The sequence below is a fragment of the Tachyglossus aculeatus genome, chromosome X3, assembly GCF_015852505.1.
Source record: "Tachyglossus aculeatus isolate mTacAcu1 chromosome X3, mTacAcu1.pri, whole genome shotgun sequence".
Lineage (NCBI taxonomy): Eukaryota > Metazoa > Chordata > Mammalia > Monotremata > Tachyglossidae > Tachyglossus > Tachyglossus aculeatus.
Window position 1 is genome coordinate 22,777,006 of NC_052099.1, and position 18,174 is coordinate 22,795,179.

The 18,174-nt window shown below is 38.7% G+C and overlaps 1 protein-coding gene across 3 annotated transcripts in view; it reads right to left on the reverse strand.

Annotated features, from left to right (window-relative positions):
• Positions 1-18,174, reverse strand: part of TRIO (trio Rho guanine nucleotide exchange factor) — a 396,910-nt gene that overhangs the window by 102,197 nt on the left and 276,539 nt on the right. For all 3 annotated transcript variants that reach the window (XM_038770376.1, XM_038770377.1, XM_038770378.1), the window contains 10 exons: positions 15,475-15,669; positions 15,232-15,347; positions 14,663-14,729; positions 14,013-14,122; positions 13,363-13,432; positions 12,915-13,004; positions 9,869-9,961; positions 6,585-6,696; positions 4,145-4,335; positions 1,815-1,916 (listed from right to left, as the gene is read on the reverse strand). In XM_038770376.1, the coding sequence (XP_038626304.1) occupies positions 1,815-1,916; positions 4,145-4,335; positions 6,585-6,696; positions 9,869-9,961; positions 12,915-13,004; positions 13,363-13,432; positions 14,013-14,122; positions 14,663-14,729; positions 15,232-15,347; positions 15,475-15,669 (1,146 nt within the window). The remainder of the gene's footprint in view (positions 1-1,814; positions 1,917-4,144; positions 4,336-6,584; positions 6,697-9,868; positions 9,962-12,914; positions 13,005-13,362; positions 13,433-14,012; positions 14,123-14,662; positions 14,730-15,231; positions 15,348-15,474; positions 15,670-18,174) is intronic.

Genomic DNA, 18,174 nt, shown 5'->3' on the forward strand with positions numbered 1-18,174 from the left:
TATCCCTGAATTTTTGAAGGCTTAGTAAAACATGTATTCACATGAACTCCCAAAGTTCTACATTCACAGTCTTTAAAGGAGGTCCACAGAAACACCATTCCTCCCATGGCCATCACAGCATTTTTCTTTTTGCTTGTTTCAAGTTGAACTTCTTCATACTACTTTTCTTCCCTTTAGATTGTAAGTTCCTTGTGGGCAAGAAACATGTCTACCAGCTCTGTTATTGTACTCTCCCAAGCCCTTGGTACAGTGCTTAGCATACAGTAAGTGCTCAATAAATTCAACTGACTGATTCATTCATTCACTCCCTGGTATATCATTATTTCACCCAAGACTTTGTTTTTGGATTTACAGAGCCTCCCTTTCATTTACCTAAGAATTGTTAAAACTATTTTACTAATTTTAAGCACCTTTGGTGTGGATAGAGCATACTAAAATATGTCCTAAAACTGTCCCTTTCAGGCCTTCCCTGACTCCGTCCCTCACCCTGCCTCCCCTCCATCTCCTTCCGTTGCTGAGCAACAAATGTTGTTCCTCCATCATCTCCTCCTCTCACTGCTACTCAATCTGTGTGACTCTCATTTCTTGGAAGACGAAAAATTAGTTTCTTTCCCCTTCTTTGCTCCTGAGCAAATTCAGACCTTCAGAGAAAAACCCCGCTATTCCTTTTAATAGTTAACACAACTCCACATGCAAATAAGTTACACAAAGACAAGTTAATCTGTTACCACCTGACTCTAAACAGGACAAAGAAATGGATCATTTTCCAATAGAGCATGATAGCCCCTACAAAAAGCAAAAGTTCAGAACCCCAGGTTTCTGTTAACACCACAGAATTAAAAGGAAAATCGGGGATGAAACAGATGTTATTCTCTCTCACATATTGGTGTTTGATTAAGCCTGTCTCTGGCTTCTCTCCCAATATTTCCCTGCAACAAATCTATAGTTTCAACTTCTCCAGGCACAGACGTCTTAAGTGTCTCCCTCACCTTGTGGCAATCCCTGACAGCTCAAGCTGCAACCCCATCTGCATTTTCTTAAAAGACATTGTAAAATCCTGGCCAATCCTGGGAGGGGCCCGCCTATGTAATCCCAAAAGGAGCCAGCCCCTCTAATCTTGCCTTCTGAAGGATGCTGTCATCCCCTGACACCACATCCTAAATCTCCAAGTTACTCTAAGTTATTTCAGAGTTTCAAAGTTTTAGTAAAACAATGCCCAACTCAACCTGAATACTCTCAAGGAATGACACACAAATGGCTTTGTGATCAATCATCAGACTCTATTCATATTTAAAAATTATATTCCTTGGCCTTAATCATGGCAGACACACACCCAAACAATCAGCCTATTTCCCTGGAAACATTTGGAGATGCGTCCATTGGTTTTATGCCTTAAGATTGAGGTCTGCATTTTGTACCTTTGACCTCAAACCAAATTAGTCAATTGTTTTAATAGGCAGGGCAAAGTTCAGCCCATCTCAATTCTCCATCTTCCCTCCCCCGCCCGCCACCACTCCACCACCACCACTCCACCGCAATCAAATCAATTCTGTAACAAAACAGTTGGTTTATTGGGCTAAGGGACAATCAGGGGTTCCTTGCAGAACATCCTTATTCAGGATTTGTCCAGCCATATTTTTAAGTAATATCGTGATCCCTACTTACAGGATTCAAGAGTAAAATAAAAGTATCTTCAGAATAAAAATATACATCTACATTTTTATATTTCTTGTTAAAGAGGGAAAAATAAAGACACAATCAAAATGCAATCACTGTTACCTCAAGAGACATTTTCTCATTTCAGGGAATCATACCTTTAAGACAATTTTGTTATCAGAAGTTGGAGTCCTTCCTACCCAGAGTGCAAATTTACAGGGATCCCCTTCGACGTGTTCTGTGACGCCGAGCTCTGAGGTCTGGATAAAGACAAAAATAGAACGGTCAAGATTAATGATACTTCCACTGGAATATGAAACAAGAACAGCCTCAGCCTTTTTAGGTGGTATGGATATCTAAATTTCATCTAAAGTTCCACTGTCCTATCCCATTAAATCATTTTTGTGGGCCATCAAAAAGTTCCTGAACTGACTTGCCATAGTTTCATTTCCTTAAACTTCCACTACCCATCAGATGGTGGAGGTGCTAGTGAACAGTGATATGGTCAAAAGACCAGTCAACTGGGAGGAGACAGAGGAGACAAAGCCTCACTAAGTTCCCAGATCCTTTTGAGAGCAATCTTAAAACACCACCAAAATGGGTCCACGATATTCTCACTCTGAAGACTGATGGATTCATTCTGAAAAAAAAAGCAAAGCCTGGGATAGCATTTCACTATTTTCTGAACCGGGCATTGTCAAGGCAGCCCTTGAAAGGTCTCAGCTGCAAAAGTTGTAGTCAGCCACATATGTTTCAACCAAGTCACTGAAATGGATGAGGTGATTTTGCTGGGGTAAAGAGGCATGGGTTATTTGGGTGAGTTTGTACTTTGTCTTCTAACTCTCTAATCTCTTCTCTCAACCTAGTGAGCCCCGCTGCCTTTCCTTTTTTCTGCCGCAAAAGGAATTGATTTGCAATCTACAGCCCTGAAGGTGAACTCTGAAGGAATCCTAAAGTACAGAAGATAAATTAAATGAAGATGTATTGGCTTCTAAAAACATATTAGCTTGGTCTCCAGGGATTGTTCTGAAGCCAGGATCTTGATGTGAATTACTACCAAACAATTTTTGCTTTTTCCTTTCCAGTTGGAAAATGATCTCGAGTGATGTAAGTTATTCTCCGAACTGACAATCCCAAAAAGGACATAAGCCAGAGGAAACGGTACAAAAGTGATAGATTTTAGCTTGTAAATTGCACGATGTTTGACCCCCTCAAATATCCCAAAGACCAGTCATAAGCATTCAGCATTCCATCATTATTTTGGAATTTGGGCAAACACATACATATCAAATGTCTTCTTCTAAATGCAGAATGACTGTTCCATTCGCCTACACTCCAACTGTTCATGCAATATTCTATGTACTCTAAGAACTCCTGAGCATAGAAGACAAACACGGATTCAAATATCACTCTCTTATTCGTGTTTCCTCTAACACTAACTTTACTCATCAAATGCACTTGAATTTCAAGAAATACAGTCCCATTTTGCTGCTCTTCACTTCAACACAGGCAGTGTGTCTCAGCTAACTGAGGTGGGTATTTGAGAGATGAACAGGACAGTCCCAGATCAGGTGTTGGTTGTCAATCGCTCCAGTTGATTTCTGGGAGCAGAAAAACATACCACTGAAGCTAGCAGTTAGGGAGGGGGCCTGCTACTTTGTAATACTCAAAAAAAATGACAGCAAAGTCAATCCACCTGCACTGACTCTAAGAGGGCGGAGTGCATGATCACAACCATGGCTCACTTCCAAGGCTATGTGCTTAAGAGTACTCTTTCGTCCTGATGGTGACATTCTGTACTGTATTAATCATTCTGAGAAGAACATAGGGAAGAGACATATGCTTTGACACCTTTCCAAAAAAATGTTTTCCCAGTCTCTCAGTAAAATGACTTGGATCTCGGAAAACTCCAGTTTGTGCAGATTTCAAAAGTCTCCTAGATTCTGCAGTGCCACAGAAAGGAAGTCCTTCAACAAGGCAGGAAGGGCCAGAGAGTTTCACTCAGGGAAGTCTTTTTAGCAGGGCTGGCTTCAGACATCAACTTTCCTGAAGCAGAGCCAGAAGACCTGCCCTCAACATCTGACATGAAGCTCTCATGCTATGTGTGCATGACACAATGATGTCATATGCAACATTTTGCAGAAGATCCTCTATTCCCTGTCCTCTCTGCAGCATTTCCTTGACAAAGCCACTCACCCAAGTGGCTCTGTTCCGAGGCCTCTCCTTGTGACTGCCCCCCTTATGGACCACTTCTGTCCTGCTGAATTTTTGAGAAGGGCTGTGGGGCTGCCATTTTTGGAAAGTTCTGGGTAATCACCCCACTATGCAGTAAGTACCCTAAGACAATAGGTTACCTCATCTGGCCTGCTTTTAAGAAGAGAAAGCTTTTAGAATCATTTGTTCAAAGCAATAAAAGAATCGGTTGCTTTCCTTTGCCCATAGAATGAACTACTGAACTGAGAGGAGAGTCCCAAATGCAGGCACTTACAAAGAGTTTGCTTTTGTACAGGTACTTGCTTCTTCCACTGGAATCTTTCACCTCTTTGCTGAATACCAAGGACATCTCAAAAAGAAAGAGATGTCTCTCTCGACCCTTCCGAATTAAAGTTTTGGGGTCCCAAACTTGGAAGGATTCCTGGAGGATGAGCTCTCCCTGAGATTCAATATTTTCATCAAAGCCTATTGAGAAAGCAAGAAAACGAAATAGGAAAGAAAAACAATTGAAATAAAATGTTACAGGACATTTAACTTTAACATGAGGGGTGAGAAATGATTAGAAGATACATTTTTATAGTTACATTTATTTAATGCTCTCAGCAAACCAATGTCCAGACCATGTCCTAAAACTTACCTTGTATCTAGCCCCAACACTCCCAAAATATAAAACCCAGCAACTTGGAAGAGAAAAAGTTATTTATAATCTATAAAGGATGCAGTTATGGACAGTGTGGCTCAGTGGAAAGAGCATAAGCTTTGGAGTCAGAGGTCATGGGTTTAAATCCTGGCTCTGCCAATTGTCAGTTGTGTGACTTTGGGCAAGTCACTTAACTTCTCTGTGCCTCAGTTACCTCATCTGCAAAATGGGGATTAAGACTGTGAGCCCCCAGTAGGACAACCTGATCATCTCGTAAATTCCCCAGCACTTAGAACAGTGCTTTGCACATAGTAAGCACTTAATAAATGCCACTATTATTATTATTATTATTATTAAATGCTCCTGGAGTTTTATGATTTGCTGAAAGTAAATACTGAAGGGAAAAAATGCAGCTAGGATCTAAGTTGCTAATTAAAAAAAATAGGAAAGAGGGAGAAGATAAATATGCACCAAAAATGTTGGTGAAGACCCAGATGGTCATTTTTTATATAACTCATAGATACAGAGTGTATCATCATTCTAAGATATCTATTTTATGAAAACCAATGCAGTTCAATCTAATCCAATTCCATTGCTAGTTTCCATACTATTTGTTGACTTAAGACGAACAACTGTAGTTTAAATAACAGCTCTGAATAGTATTCCATGAAACACCTCACTAGCCATTTTATTTGGGCCAATCCTACTTTAGACAGAAATGTCAGCTATCTGCCGTGTTTTAAAATTGCATTAAAACTCAAACTTGACTGCAGTTAATTTTCACTGCAAGCATGATTGCTTTTAGGACAGACATAAATTTCTTTCTTCCCCTTTCACTGCTAACTTATACTAATTTATCTGGATGGTTAACATAGCAAGCTGTTTATTAACAAGACAGCATTCTGCAACATTAATGGTATGTATAATCTTAGTTAATGAAAAATTTGACAACAAAGTGGAAGTAATTCACCTATCTAGATACCAAAAGACATAGAATAGTAAAACACTTGATGAACTTGTTTATGGAATTTAAGCACTTCTCTTTTCTTTATAGCAAACTCTACAACTGACTGCTCTGCTCTTAAAACAAAAAGCCTCATATTCCACAGCAGTGTTCATTAAAGTCTGAAAATAATTGTACTGCTGATCAGAATTTTATCAATACATACAAGGTGGCAGAATTCCTTTCATCACCAGATTGTCCCTTGATGCACTATTGCAATTGTAACTTGTAGAATACAGCACTGTTTTTAATTTAATTTTTCTCCCTTAGGAATATATCCACTTCAAGGAAAGCTCCTGGTTTTTAATAAAGCCAGCTCTTTTGAGCACTAGTATATTTGTCTTATGCAGGGCCTGTCTCTGTTTTTGATCCTGCCTCTTTATTATCCCAGTCTTCATTCATTCTTTTGTAATAATGAGTGCCAAATCTCTGGAGAAAAATACAATAAAGAATGAGAATCCAAGATTCATTCCCTGACCCTCAGAGGGCTCACAATCTAATCCCCAGGATTTTGCTTGAGAAAAGGAACTCTTCTACTAGTTGCTGCATGCTAGGCTAGCCCTTCGGTAGGAATCATCTCCCAGTTGCTGCTGGGTCACACTGCTTGACATTAAATGTTTTCTAAATGTTGTCAGACAGCCTACTGGTGTGTTCACTTTTCTAAGAATTTCTCCAAAAGAGATTGGGAACTTCTCACGAAAATGACTAATGTATTTAATTAAAGAATGTGCTTATCTTTAGACCTGATGTGGGTTACAACTGATGTACATACAGGAGGCAACGACTGCTTCAACTTCAACGCTCACCAATTTGAGGTTTTAAGAGAATATTCTTATTTAATAAATATTGTAGATTTAGGTAAACTTGCTGTGTATTTGCAAAATAAATACATAGCATACTCAAGGGGTTGAGATACTAAACACTTTATCAAAAAGTGCAATTACATGCAATAGACAGACTGCAACACTATACCCCCCAAAAATACCCAAACAGGAATGTGAATGTAAAGGCAATTTCAGGACACAGAGAATGAGTGTAGACCCCAGGAAGAATAGTTTCGATCTATCTCACCTTCTAGCATACTTAGATGCATGGCATCATTTGCTCTCTTTGGCACACTAAGCATTACTTCGAGGCCATCTTTAATTTCTCCTTTTCCTTCTTCACAGCAAGTAAGCAGCTCCTGAAAGAAGACACAGAGAGTGACTTAACTGACCAACCCTGGCTGAGGTTGTTGAGGAGAAGGAATGAAAATCAAAGAGGTGGGCTTCTTTATAAAATGATCTGCTTCTATTGTTCATTTGTTCAAATCTGGACCCTGCCGACAAAGTTTTCTTCTCAAGAGACTGGATATTTCAAGGACTACAAAATAGGGAAAAGATGTTATATGAATATAAAATCATATAAGGCAGATGATCAGAAACAACTTTTCCTGTTCTCCTCACCTCGCCAAGAAACTTGTGAGTATCTCTTCATCAAATGGATGAAAATGTGCTACTGAGAGCCAACCCACCCGAAAAACAATAAGTAGCAGCAATTTTCAAAATTAATTTAAAATTCAACATTCAAGTTTCAAAGCTTCAAAATAACCACCTGTTTGGTCTAAATAAGTGATTTGCTCCTGCTTGAATTAGGATGATGTCCCAATATTGAGTGACACTGGCTAACTTCATTTCCTAATTTAAAATAACTCTTTTATTCCATTAAAAAGTGATCTGAGGGAGAACTGTCAATATGATGCAACAATATGATGGATTTTAGCAGCAAAAGGTTTTTACAATACTTTATGGAGGGCTAAATGCTCTTTAGAAAAAAAAATTTTCGTGGCTGAATTACACTTCCCTTAGGAGGTACAGGAATTTACTCCAGCCTAATATGGATAAGACACAGTTAAATACATCATCTGGTCATTTCCCAGATGTTTCCATAGTGGCTTATTAACCATGATTTCCAGTGACTGTTATTACTGAACTATATTCTCCCATTTCTTGGAAAAGGAATAATTCAGCTATAAGATGCTTTTTGGGCCAAAAGTGTTATATACATACAGATCTCACTATGTTTAAATTATCACACTTTTTCTCCAGAGGGTCCTTTGTCTATGAATGTACAGATTTTTCAAAATACAGGGGAATCAAATTCGATATCGTAATTACAAATGAACTTGATTCTCCCATATTTTTAAGTTCATAGAAGTTCAGTTCCATGGGGGTTTGTAGGGCACAGCTGTTGAAAAGCATAGAAAGTAGTGTAATTCTGGGTTTTCAACACCGTTACCTCATGCAGTATGGTAGAACTGGCTTTCACATTCCCTTCCCAATAGGGAATAATTGGCCCAATGAAAACAATCAAGAAGTAATGTGTTCAATATGAAAGGCAGGCAAACATGGCTGGTGGAGGGGCGGGGGGAGAATAGGGGAGAAGGGAGGGAGGTGGGAGAAAGGGGGAGAATGGGAGGGGTGTTTGCGTGTATGTGTGTGTGTTTTCTCCACAGAACAGAACAGTCAGTGAGGGTTGTGTCTGGTTCCACTATTGATGATTCTGATCAAAACACTTTCTGCAATTGAAAATACATACAACTAGATGATGCCTAACCAGGGTTTTGCATTATTAGGTAAAACATTCTAATCAATATAGAACATTACTTGTAACATTTATTAGCATCTAGTTCTCTTCATTTGAGACTTCAAATCTGAGACTTCATCTGAGACTTCAAATCTGAGACTTCATCTGAGACTTCTCTTCATAATTTCCAGCCAGCATTTTACCACCCCCGCACCCAACCACACATACAAATATTCAGTGGACCACTGATACAAATCAAAATATAGCCACATTTACATATACCAGTTCTCAGTAGATCACTGGTATTTGATTTATATCCTTCATCTATGCACTTTACCAATCAATGGTATTTATTAAGCACTTACTATGTGCAGAACACTACTAACTGTTTGGTAAAGAGTTAGAGAAGCAGCATGGCTCAGTGGAAAGAGCACGGGCTTTGGAGTCAGAGGTCATGGGTTTGAATCCCAGCTCCACCACGTGTCTGCTGTGTGACCTTGGACAAGTCACTTAACTTCTCGGAGCCTCAGTTACCTCATCTGTAAAATGGGGATGATAACTGTGAGCCCCAGGCGGGACAACCTGATCACCTTGTATCCCCCTCCAGTGCTTAGAACAGTGCTTTGCACATAGTAAGCGCTTAACAAATGCCATCATCATTATTATTATTATTAAAGTATCAAACAACATAATTTGCAGACTCATTCCCTGCCCATAACAAGTTTAAAGATTAGAGGACAAAACAGACATTAATAAGAGTAAGTAAGCATAAAGCAACTTGTACACAAAGAAGGTTGGCAGAAAGGGGTTAACTGAAGTGGAATGATTTAAAGACAGGACTGAGTCAAATGCCCTCAGCTGGTGATGGTAAATCAGAGGTGAAAATGTCACCTTTAAATATCCCTGCCCACTCTTTTCCATACACATACACACCACTCACATGTATACATAAACAGTTTTATGCGCTCACTCTCGTGTGCACACGCACACATACGTACACTATAGAAATTCTTTGGGCATGAAGCTGAAAATATCTTTCCAAAAGGTCACATTCCCAGGAAAGGGTAAGGCTGGAAATAATAACCCTGGGCTCCTGATCTCCGATGTGAGTCTCTGCCTAATAAAGCTGAAACCCTCTGGTGGGGATTTATGGACAAATATGGGGAAACATTTTTCTAATATAGAGCAGAGCTGATCTCTAAAATAATACAGAGAAATTTAGTTATGTTATTCCTACAGCTAACTTTTTCCTACGACTAACAGTCATATAAACCTCAACAATCCCATATAATTATTTCCTCGACATTTTGTGGCCTAGTGGATCGAGCACAGACCTGGGAGTCAGAAGGATCTGGGTTCTAATCCCAACTCTGACTTGTCTGCTATGTGACCTTGAGCAAGTCACTTAACTTCTCTGTGCCCCAGTTACCTCAACCGCAAAATGGGGATTATGACTGTGAGCGCCACGTGGGTCACAGACTGTAACCAACATGATTATTTGGTATCTACTCCAGTGTTCACTGCAGTTCCTGGCACATAGTAAGCGCTTAAGAAATACCATTTTAAAAAAAAAGGCTTAGAAAAATCACAAACATAGTTTCCATTGTATGTTAATAATGCCTGTTACACTCAATTTACCAAACTGTTCTTAACAGAGCTTTCAATCACTGCACATACACAGATCCAATGTACATGAATATGAGGAAAGATTTGTTATGTGCGGATATTGCGTTTTCCCTCTGCTTTAGTTTGGAAAATATAAGGCTGTCAGGACTGCATATTAGACCCACCTTTAAAAGAAGCTGATATTTTGTTATCCTCTGGACAGGTTTGATAAGGTAAGAAGAGATAGAGTTGGCCAATCCATGCCTCTGCTGAATCTCCTGTAGGTAACACATTAGATTTTGAATATCACTAGATCAGTCAAATAGAAAAATGCTATTTTTCTTCTAAAATAAAATTTCAAAATTTTTTGATCCTCTTATAGAATAGGAAGGGCTTCTTGACCACCAGAAACTACATATTCAAAATATTCAAAATATTTTCAATAAGATATTTCACTTGTGAATAGGTACTTTGATATAATGAGAAAATTAACATTGCAATTTTTTTAAAAAAAAGTATTTGAAAATGAGTTATTTGAGACTACATCAGGGATGACTGTAAAGTCATCATTTTATTGACTTTTTCCCATTGATGTCTACACATGGATTACGTTTTCATAGATAATTGACAATAATTTCTGTCTTACTGGTCTTCTACCTTTCAATTCTGACACAAAAACTATTTCCCTGGGTAATGATAAAGGTTAGGTATATAGGAGCTGTCTACACCTCTGCTTTTCCCCAACTTCTTCTCCCTCCTGTATCCTCTACACACTTGAATCTGTACCCTTTGGGCATTTGATATTCACCCCACGCTCAGCCCCACAGCACTTAGGTATTTAACTATAAATTATTTATTTAAATGTCTAACAACCCCTCTAGACGTTTCTACCAAATCTGTTACAATATACTCTCCAAAGTGCTTAGGACCGTGCTCTGCACACAGTAAATGCTCAATAAATATCACTGACTGATCGATTGCTAATTATAAAAATAGTATGTCTTCTCAGCTCTGCAAAATGGGCAAATCATTTTGCAAGATAAACCAAATGAATACCCATAAATGAGTTACGTTCTGTTAGTCAAAGCCATCAGGGTGAGAATAAAAAACGTTAAAATCAAATAATACCGTAAGAACGGGAATCCAAACAAAAACTTTTCACTAAAGAACAACAGCTTTAAATAGATCATTTTAAATACTAAAACTTTGATATCTTGGTTTTTCCTCCTGCTTCCACTCTTTGAAATAATTTTACATATGGTTTGCTTCTGGTACACTCTTCTAAGTGCTGAGTTCAGTGTGTTGCACTCAGTAGGTGCTCAATAAATACCTTTGCTTGATTAAATTTTCTTCCTTCTATTTTTGCTAAGTTAACTTGAAATTAAATACATGATCCAGAATTTATTTGCTACTTTTTAAATACAGAGGCTTACATAAAAATCGGTAAATGAACAGGCCACGTTTGTATACACAAAAGTTAATATCACATCCAGGACTGATTACACAGTCTGTTTATTTTACATAATCCTGCTTTAGAAAGGATTTTAGGAATAGGGTTTCTCTATAGAATTTTAACAAACGGTTTCCTAATCATGCAGAAAATTCCCTTTAAATGAAGCGATAGTACAGCTAGGGATGAACTAGTGAGGAGTCAAAAGGGCCTTATTTAAAGTGTTTTAGTCTAACACATTCTAGGTAGTGTCCTCCAGTAGTGCTTCTCAAAAACATTCACTCAAAAACTCCACCCAAGAGTGACCCCCGCATCCCTTCTTTATGCCCCCCACAAAGAAACAGCTTGTTCCCTCACTGCATCTGAGCAGGGATAAAAAGCTAAGAGAAAAACTCTGAACTTTGTAAGTTTTGTTCCATAAAATGAAAAATGTGGCACTCCTTTTTTCCTCCAAATATATTTCTTTTCTTGGATGTGGCATTTCCTAAATGATCTAAAATATGCAAGCCTACTTTCCACTCATTTAATGTGAGGAGTGTTCTTTACTGAATTTAATACCTAAACTGTGAATATACACAACACAATAAATAACACTCGGCAATCACAAACTAAACTCAGCAGGGAGGGACTGAATCAGGCCACATTTTGATTAAGAAGATGAATCCTGAACTACAATTAACCCATTTAAAGTACTTGTTTATCTTCATACAATGCATTATTATGCACAAGTTAGAGATGTCTATTTTCAGCCCTAATCAACTGACACAATATTCCAAAGCCTTAAAGTCATTTTAAAGTTATACCAATTTTTACTGGATCCTGTTTTCTTCCAGAGTGCAGTCCAAAGGACAGAGCATATGACTAGTGGTTAGGAAGAAGCTACAGGTGATTTTTTTATGTTCTAATGAAATGGGAAGGGATAATTTTCCAGACTACATGAACACTGAAGGAAAACATAAAAATTGACAATTACCTGCACATTCACTACTTTTCCTTAAACACAAGTCCTATTTTTCAAGTAGACTAGGTTTTTGAAAAATGGCTCCATTCCAATTCTGCCCTATTTCAGATGCTATGAGGAGCGACTGATCCCGTAATTGATCCCGTCCTCTTCCTACCTTCCCTACTGTTAAGTGTTGGAACCAGCCTGTGGAATTTGGATGTGACTCGTGGCGACCCACCCCATTTGTGGCCCATCATTGGTTAATGTCTGGAAATTGTATGGGTTGAATAATTCATCAGGTTTGATTGCATGTCAGCACAAAGTAACCTTAACTGTGACTTCTCCCAACAACCAATTGACCCTACTCTTACTAAAAAGAATATGAGATTTACAAGCTGGCACCTCAATCCAATAATACTAACACTAGAAAATAATACTAACACTAGCTATAGAAAATTCACATTTCCCAACTAGGGCCCAATAATAGTTCATACAAATATCAATGGAATTCAGGATTTTTGACCTTATAAGTTTGTATTGATCAGCGCAAAACAAACAGCACATGGACATGGCTTTGACTGACATGATGATTAAAATAAAATTATTGCTACTATTCCATGTAGTAGCTCAAAGAATTGTGAGTCCAAAATCGGATATGATTTTATATTCAAAGTGTGTTAAATTCTCGGGATTGAAACATTTATCCAAGTTCAAAGAATTATGAGCCCCAAAATCAGATATTACTTTCTATTCAAGGTATGTTAAACATTTATCCAAGTTCATAGCACACACATATTCTGTCCAGCTTTTCATATACTTTATAATATCTACAACTTACATCAAAGTAGGATCCTGCATGCTCTAATATAAGTTGAGTGGAATCTGGCTTGTTTTTGCAATATGTCACATACATCTGAAACTTATCTGCCTGCAAAACAAAAAATGTAAATACTTTATTCAAGAGGTTTTCTTGACTTGCAACAAGCCAGCAAATGAGCAACTGTTTTCACTTAGGAGGAAAAACAGTCAAACTTTAATTTAAAAATCAGTACCTTCCTTTAAAAAAAATGACTTTTTTAAAGCCTCTCAAAATGCACCTCTTAATATTTCAAATTACCACTGTTTAAATGTGTCTCATGATAGTTTTCAAATCCATTGAAGATATCAAAATTCCTTAAGGGAAAGAGCTAAGGAAATTAATAGAAATTATCCAGTAACAAAAATCTCTTTCACTTCCATCTCACAAGGTACTTTGCAGAGAACAGTGAATGTGAAGGTTTTTTTACCCAAGTAACGAAGCAATGTCCAACATCTTCTGGTAACTGCTCATATTTCTCCAACTCTTTCAGAAATATGCTGCACAAGACAAAAACATTGTCATGGTGAAAAGATAGGTGAAATGTTTTTAAATGGAAACAATTCCATCCCACGCTATGCTGTTCAAGAGGCCTGACAGAAATTAGACCCAGTACAGTGTGATAATTAAATCAAGACATTGTAAATTGTGGGCTGCCTGCATCCAATCAACCCCAGCTAAGTGAAGTGAAGTCTGCTTCTCTCAAGAGCACAGGGTTGGGTGAAAATTAGGTGTGAGTTTATAGATCGATATCTGGTATCATAATTGAACGCTTATGTTGACTGATTCAGGATGAAAATTCTGCATGAGAAAGAACTGGGGGTGATATTTTGAGGATTTCCAGAAACAAATATTTAAAAAATTTCCAGAATGCTTCCAAATACTATAAAATGTCAGTACATATGCATCTTCGGTGGGGTTGGGGAGGCGGTTAAATAGAGGAGAGAAATACTTCTTCATTAAGAGCAACAAAATCAGTTTTATCCCCAGGTACTCTCTTGTATTTTAAACGAAAGCCCCAGGTTAGTGTCTAGATTTCAGAGGTAAAGAACGTGCTTGTAGTAGATAAAAGCCACTCACTTGTTATGAAACTCATAGATTTCCTGCATGTTTCCAAAGATAATGTGCTCTTTGTTGACAATACCAGGTGGGATCTCCTCAACACCACTAGTCATTTCCCATAAGTATGTCTGAACAGGAGGGAAACATATAGATTATATTCAAAGATATCACATAGCCAAGGAACAGCTGTTTCTAACGTCTGTATATGATTGCCTTGAGCATATGGGAAAAAAACCTAATAATGGAAACTTAAAAAGGAATTTCTCTAAGTACTGGAAGAATTTTCTCTTCTGGGGAGATGTCCTGCCTAAGTCTTGACTGGATATAAGAAGTTGCCATCATCTGTAAAATTCAGGGATGGGGGTAATCTGCCCATTACAATTACTGGGCAAGTTTCACAAAAGGACTCCCAATTTCTACACAAAAAATGCTGGTCAATCCTTTAACATGTGACAAAGAGAATGAAAGAAAGATGCTGTATCATCTCTACTGAAAGCCAAAAACAAACTTTCAATCCAAAAGAAGTGGGTAATCATGAAGGTAATGTTTACCCACACTTTTGTCACTTTGAAAGTATTGGAACTGATTATACAAAGAGCATTCATGGCAGAAATCTATCTGGATCAAATATCTACCATAGGAGTCAAGATTCAAGGAAAAGAACTTACATCCATACACTCACGGAGGTCCCTTACGTAAGCCTTTTCAGTCTGAATTAACTCAGCCATTATGAACCTTAAAGAAAAGAAGACAGTCACAACCAGACTCTGATTCAATGGTCAGAATACAGAGCCTTCATCAACAACTGAGCTACTCTCACTAAATGATTAGACTACCAATAGACTCAGAAAGTCAATGGTCAGAATACACAGCCTTCATCAACAACTGATCTACTCTCACTAAAGGATAAGAATACTGATTTTAAAGATTTCATTTTACAATGCAAGGCTGTACCTAAAACCCAATTCAAGTCGGGTATTTCCTTACCGGGAAGAGGAAGCACACAAAAGACATACCTTTCTCTGCCTAGCTACTGCCTCTCAATAAATAAGTTTCCCTTACAAAGAGATTTTTAACCATCTTTAAAACTAATTGAGCATTAATCAGGAGTGATGAACTGATAAGTACTATTAAATGCCAAGGCTTGCCCATTTAATTTATAATTAACTCCCCTGCAGGCAATAAGGATCACTTCACTATTTGGATGCCTCACTAAAATTTGCCAAGACTTCCTTACTCTTTCCTGCGGGCAGATTTCCGTTTTTCTTCATTCAGCTCGTGAGCAGCGTCGCGAAGTTTCACCTCTGACCCGGGAACGCTGGCTGGGATGATATCCAACTGAAGGCTTTTGCTCTGGGTTAGAAGAGAGAAAGCAGTAGAAAAGTGGGATATGGGAACTACAGGAAAGACAACAAATATGGTTAATTTTATATGGAAATAAACGAGACTACTGTCACCACCAGTCAGCAAGGAAGCTTACCGATTTATTGGAATCTGAAGAAATCCCCAGGGCCTTCTCCAGAGAGGTCCTATATTTCTCCATCCGCAGAGAGAAATCTCTGTACCGCTTATCTACTGCAGTAACACATTTTTTAATCTCTGCTGCATGGGCATGGCCCTTTTCACAAAAGCCATCTGCCAGCTGTATCAACAGCTTCACCCTCTCTTTGGTTTGCTGTGAAAAACAACGGGAAAGTATTGTGAAGCAAATGCTGTTCAAATGCCTGAGAACTGAAACATGGTGGCCTGTTGCCTACACTAAGAACACAAAGGAACGGCTGGTATTAGAAATCTAGGGTGCCATCAGAGAAGCACAGCCTGGAAAGGACCCTGAAAGTCTATGTAATCCAATTCCCTTCTATCAGAAGAGGGATTCCTCCTTCTCCACACCCTGAACGGCTAGTATCTAACAGCTCCTGCAGGAAGGTGCCAGTTTTTCCATTTGACAGCAATAGGGGACTTGAGGTGGGTTTTCTGGTAGATAGGTCAGAAAGTCATGCCCAGATCCTAAAACAGAGACCAAGACATTCAGAGATAGAGCCCTAACAGAGTCAAAGCACACACAGAGACATGGCAGAGAGACAAGGCACACAAAGAGAAAAGGCCAAGAAAAATCAAACTAGTTAAGACAAACCCACCCAGCTCCTTCCTTAGTCCTACACCATCCCAGCATGAGGTGGGCCAGGGAAGAATCAGCTGCAAGAGAGACGACACCCAGCTCAGAGATTAGCCTGGGAAGGCCCTTGAAGCCCAGATCTACCATGGTCTTTTTTTCAGAAGGCAAAGAGGAAGAGAAGCTACCATTTTGAACACTCTATTTCTCGTCAGTCCCCATCTAGATCAAAGAGGCTGGGGGGAGGTGAGAAGTTTAGCCCAGTAGGCTAGGGGGAACAGTATCCCTTAACACCTTGGAATTGATGCCTACGTTGCTCATGAATCAGGTAAAGAAATTTGGAACCTTTTTCTCTTGCCTATATATTAAGTAAAAACATATCCTCAGGGAAGCTTCAGAGACATTGTACAGGTTGAAAACTCAAGAGACCATCCAGTCCAGTTTCTTTACAAGAACATCTATGTCTAAACAAATGGAAACGAGCTATAGTCTGTTTCCTTAAATATTTCCAAGGTAGGAGATACTTTAGCTAGGCAGTTCCTCAACATTTCCCACCATCAAAAATGATTCTATTTAGTCACTCACATGGACCCAGATTTTTTCCCATTTCTTGCCCTTTTCAAAAAGGACTGCATTTTTATGACTTGAGATAAAGGTCTGGGGCGGGAGGGTCATGAACTACAGGCAAACATCGAGGTTTTTTTACTGTTTTGGAATTGGATTATCTAAATGCACTGTTCAGCTTTTTGCTGGGGTAGGATGGGGGAGTGATAGGAATCGGGAGTCTTTACTTAAAATTACATTTTTGGTAAGACAGACCCCTCCCCTAATCCTCTCTAAAAGCAAGCCTGATTATGAGATAATAAAATCAAATGAAACTTCTGCTTTAAAGGCCGAACAAGCAAACTAATGAATCAGTAATAACATTTACTAAGTGCTTACAATGTGTGAAATGCTGAACTAACTGCTAAGAAGAATTCAGCACTCTGATACAGGCATGGCCCACAAGGGACACACACTAAACCTCGAATGGGATTTGATTAAGAATTACTACTGAGTTTTAACATCTACAGAGATAAGATAAATGGAGGATATTTACAATATGGATATTTGGTTTAGGCTTTTCTACTAAACTATACATTAGCAAGCTCAGAAAGTCCTGAAAAATACAATTGAAATGGTCATAGCATGGTCTAATAATATATTATTAATTGTGGTATTTGTTAAGTGCTTACTATGTGCCAGGTACTGTACTAAGCACTGGGGTAGAGACAAGATAATTAGGTTGGACACAGTCCCTGACCCTAGGACTCAGTCTTCATCTTCATTTTACAGATGAGGTAACTGAGGCACGCAGAAGTTAAGTGATTTTCCAACGTCGCCCAGAAGGTAAGTGGCAAAGGCTGGATTGGAACCCAGGTCCTTTGACTTGCCGTGATGTGATTTTTTTCACTAGGCCGTGCTGTTCTTTTAGTAGAAAGATCACAGACCTGGAAGTAAGAGGATTTGGGTTCTAATTCCAGCTCTCACTTGTCTGTTGTGTGACCTTGGGTAAGTCACAACTTCTCTGGGCCTCAGTTACTTCATCTATAAAATGGTGATTAAATCCTAGTCCCTCTAGGAGTAGACTGTGAGCCCCATGTGGGACAGGGACTCTGCCTTCCTGATTGCATTATATCTACCCCAGAACTTGGTACAGTGCTTGGCACACAGTAAGCACTTAACAAGCACCATACCTCTTCCCTCTCTGCCACTCTCTCACCTCCCCACCTGCAAAAAAAATAACAACAACCTCTTCCTCCTTTACTCCTCAAACCATCTTCCCAATTATACCAGTTTGGACATCAAGGGAAGTGAGAGTATGGTAATGTAGTTCATCCCTTTGATGAAAATGTAGCAATCTGAGCTGCCTTAAAATGTATCTTCAGGAAGACACATAAAAAATGCCTCACCATTTTTTCCACTGCAGGTCAGGCTACACAACTAGGCTGCAGGAAGCACTACCTCTGTGCAATTTGGTATGTGATTCTGGAATCTGAGGGACCCTTATAAATATGTCAGTACCTC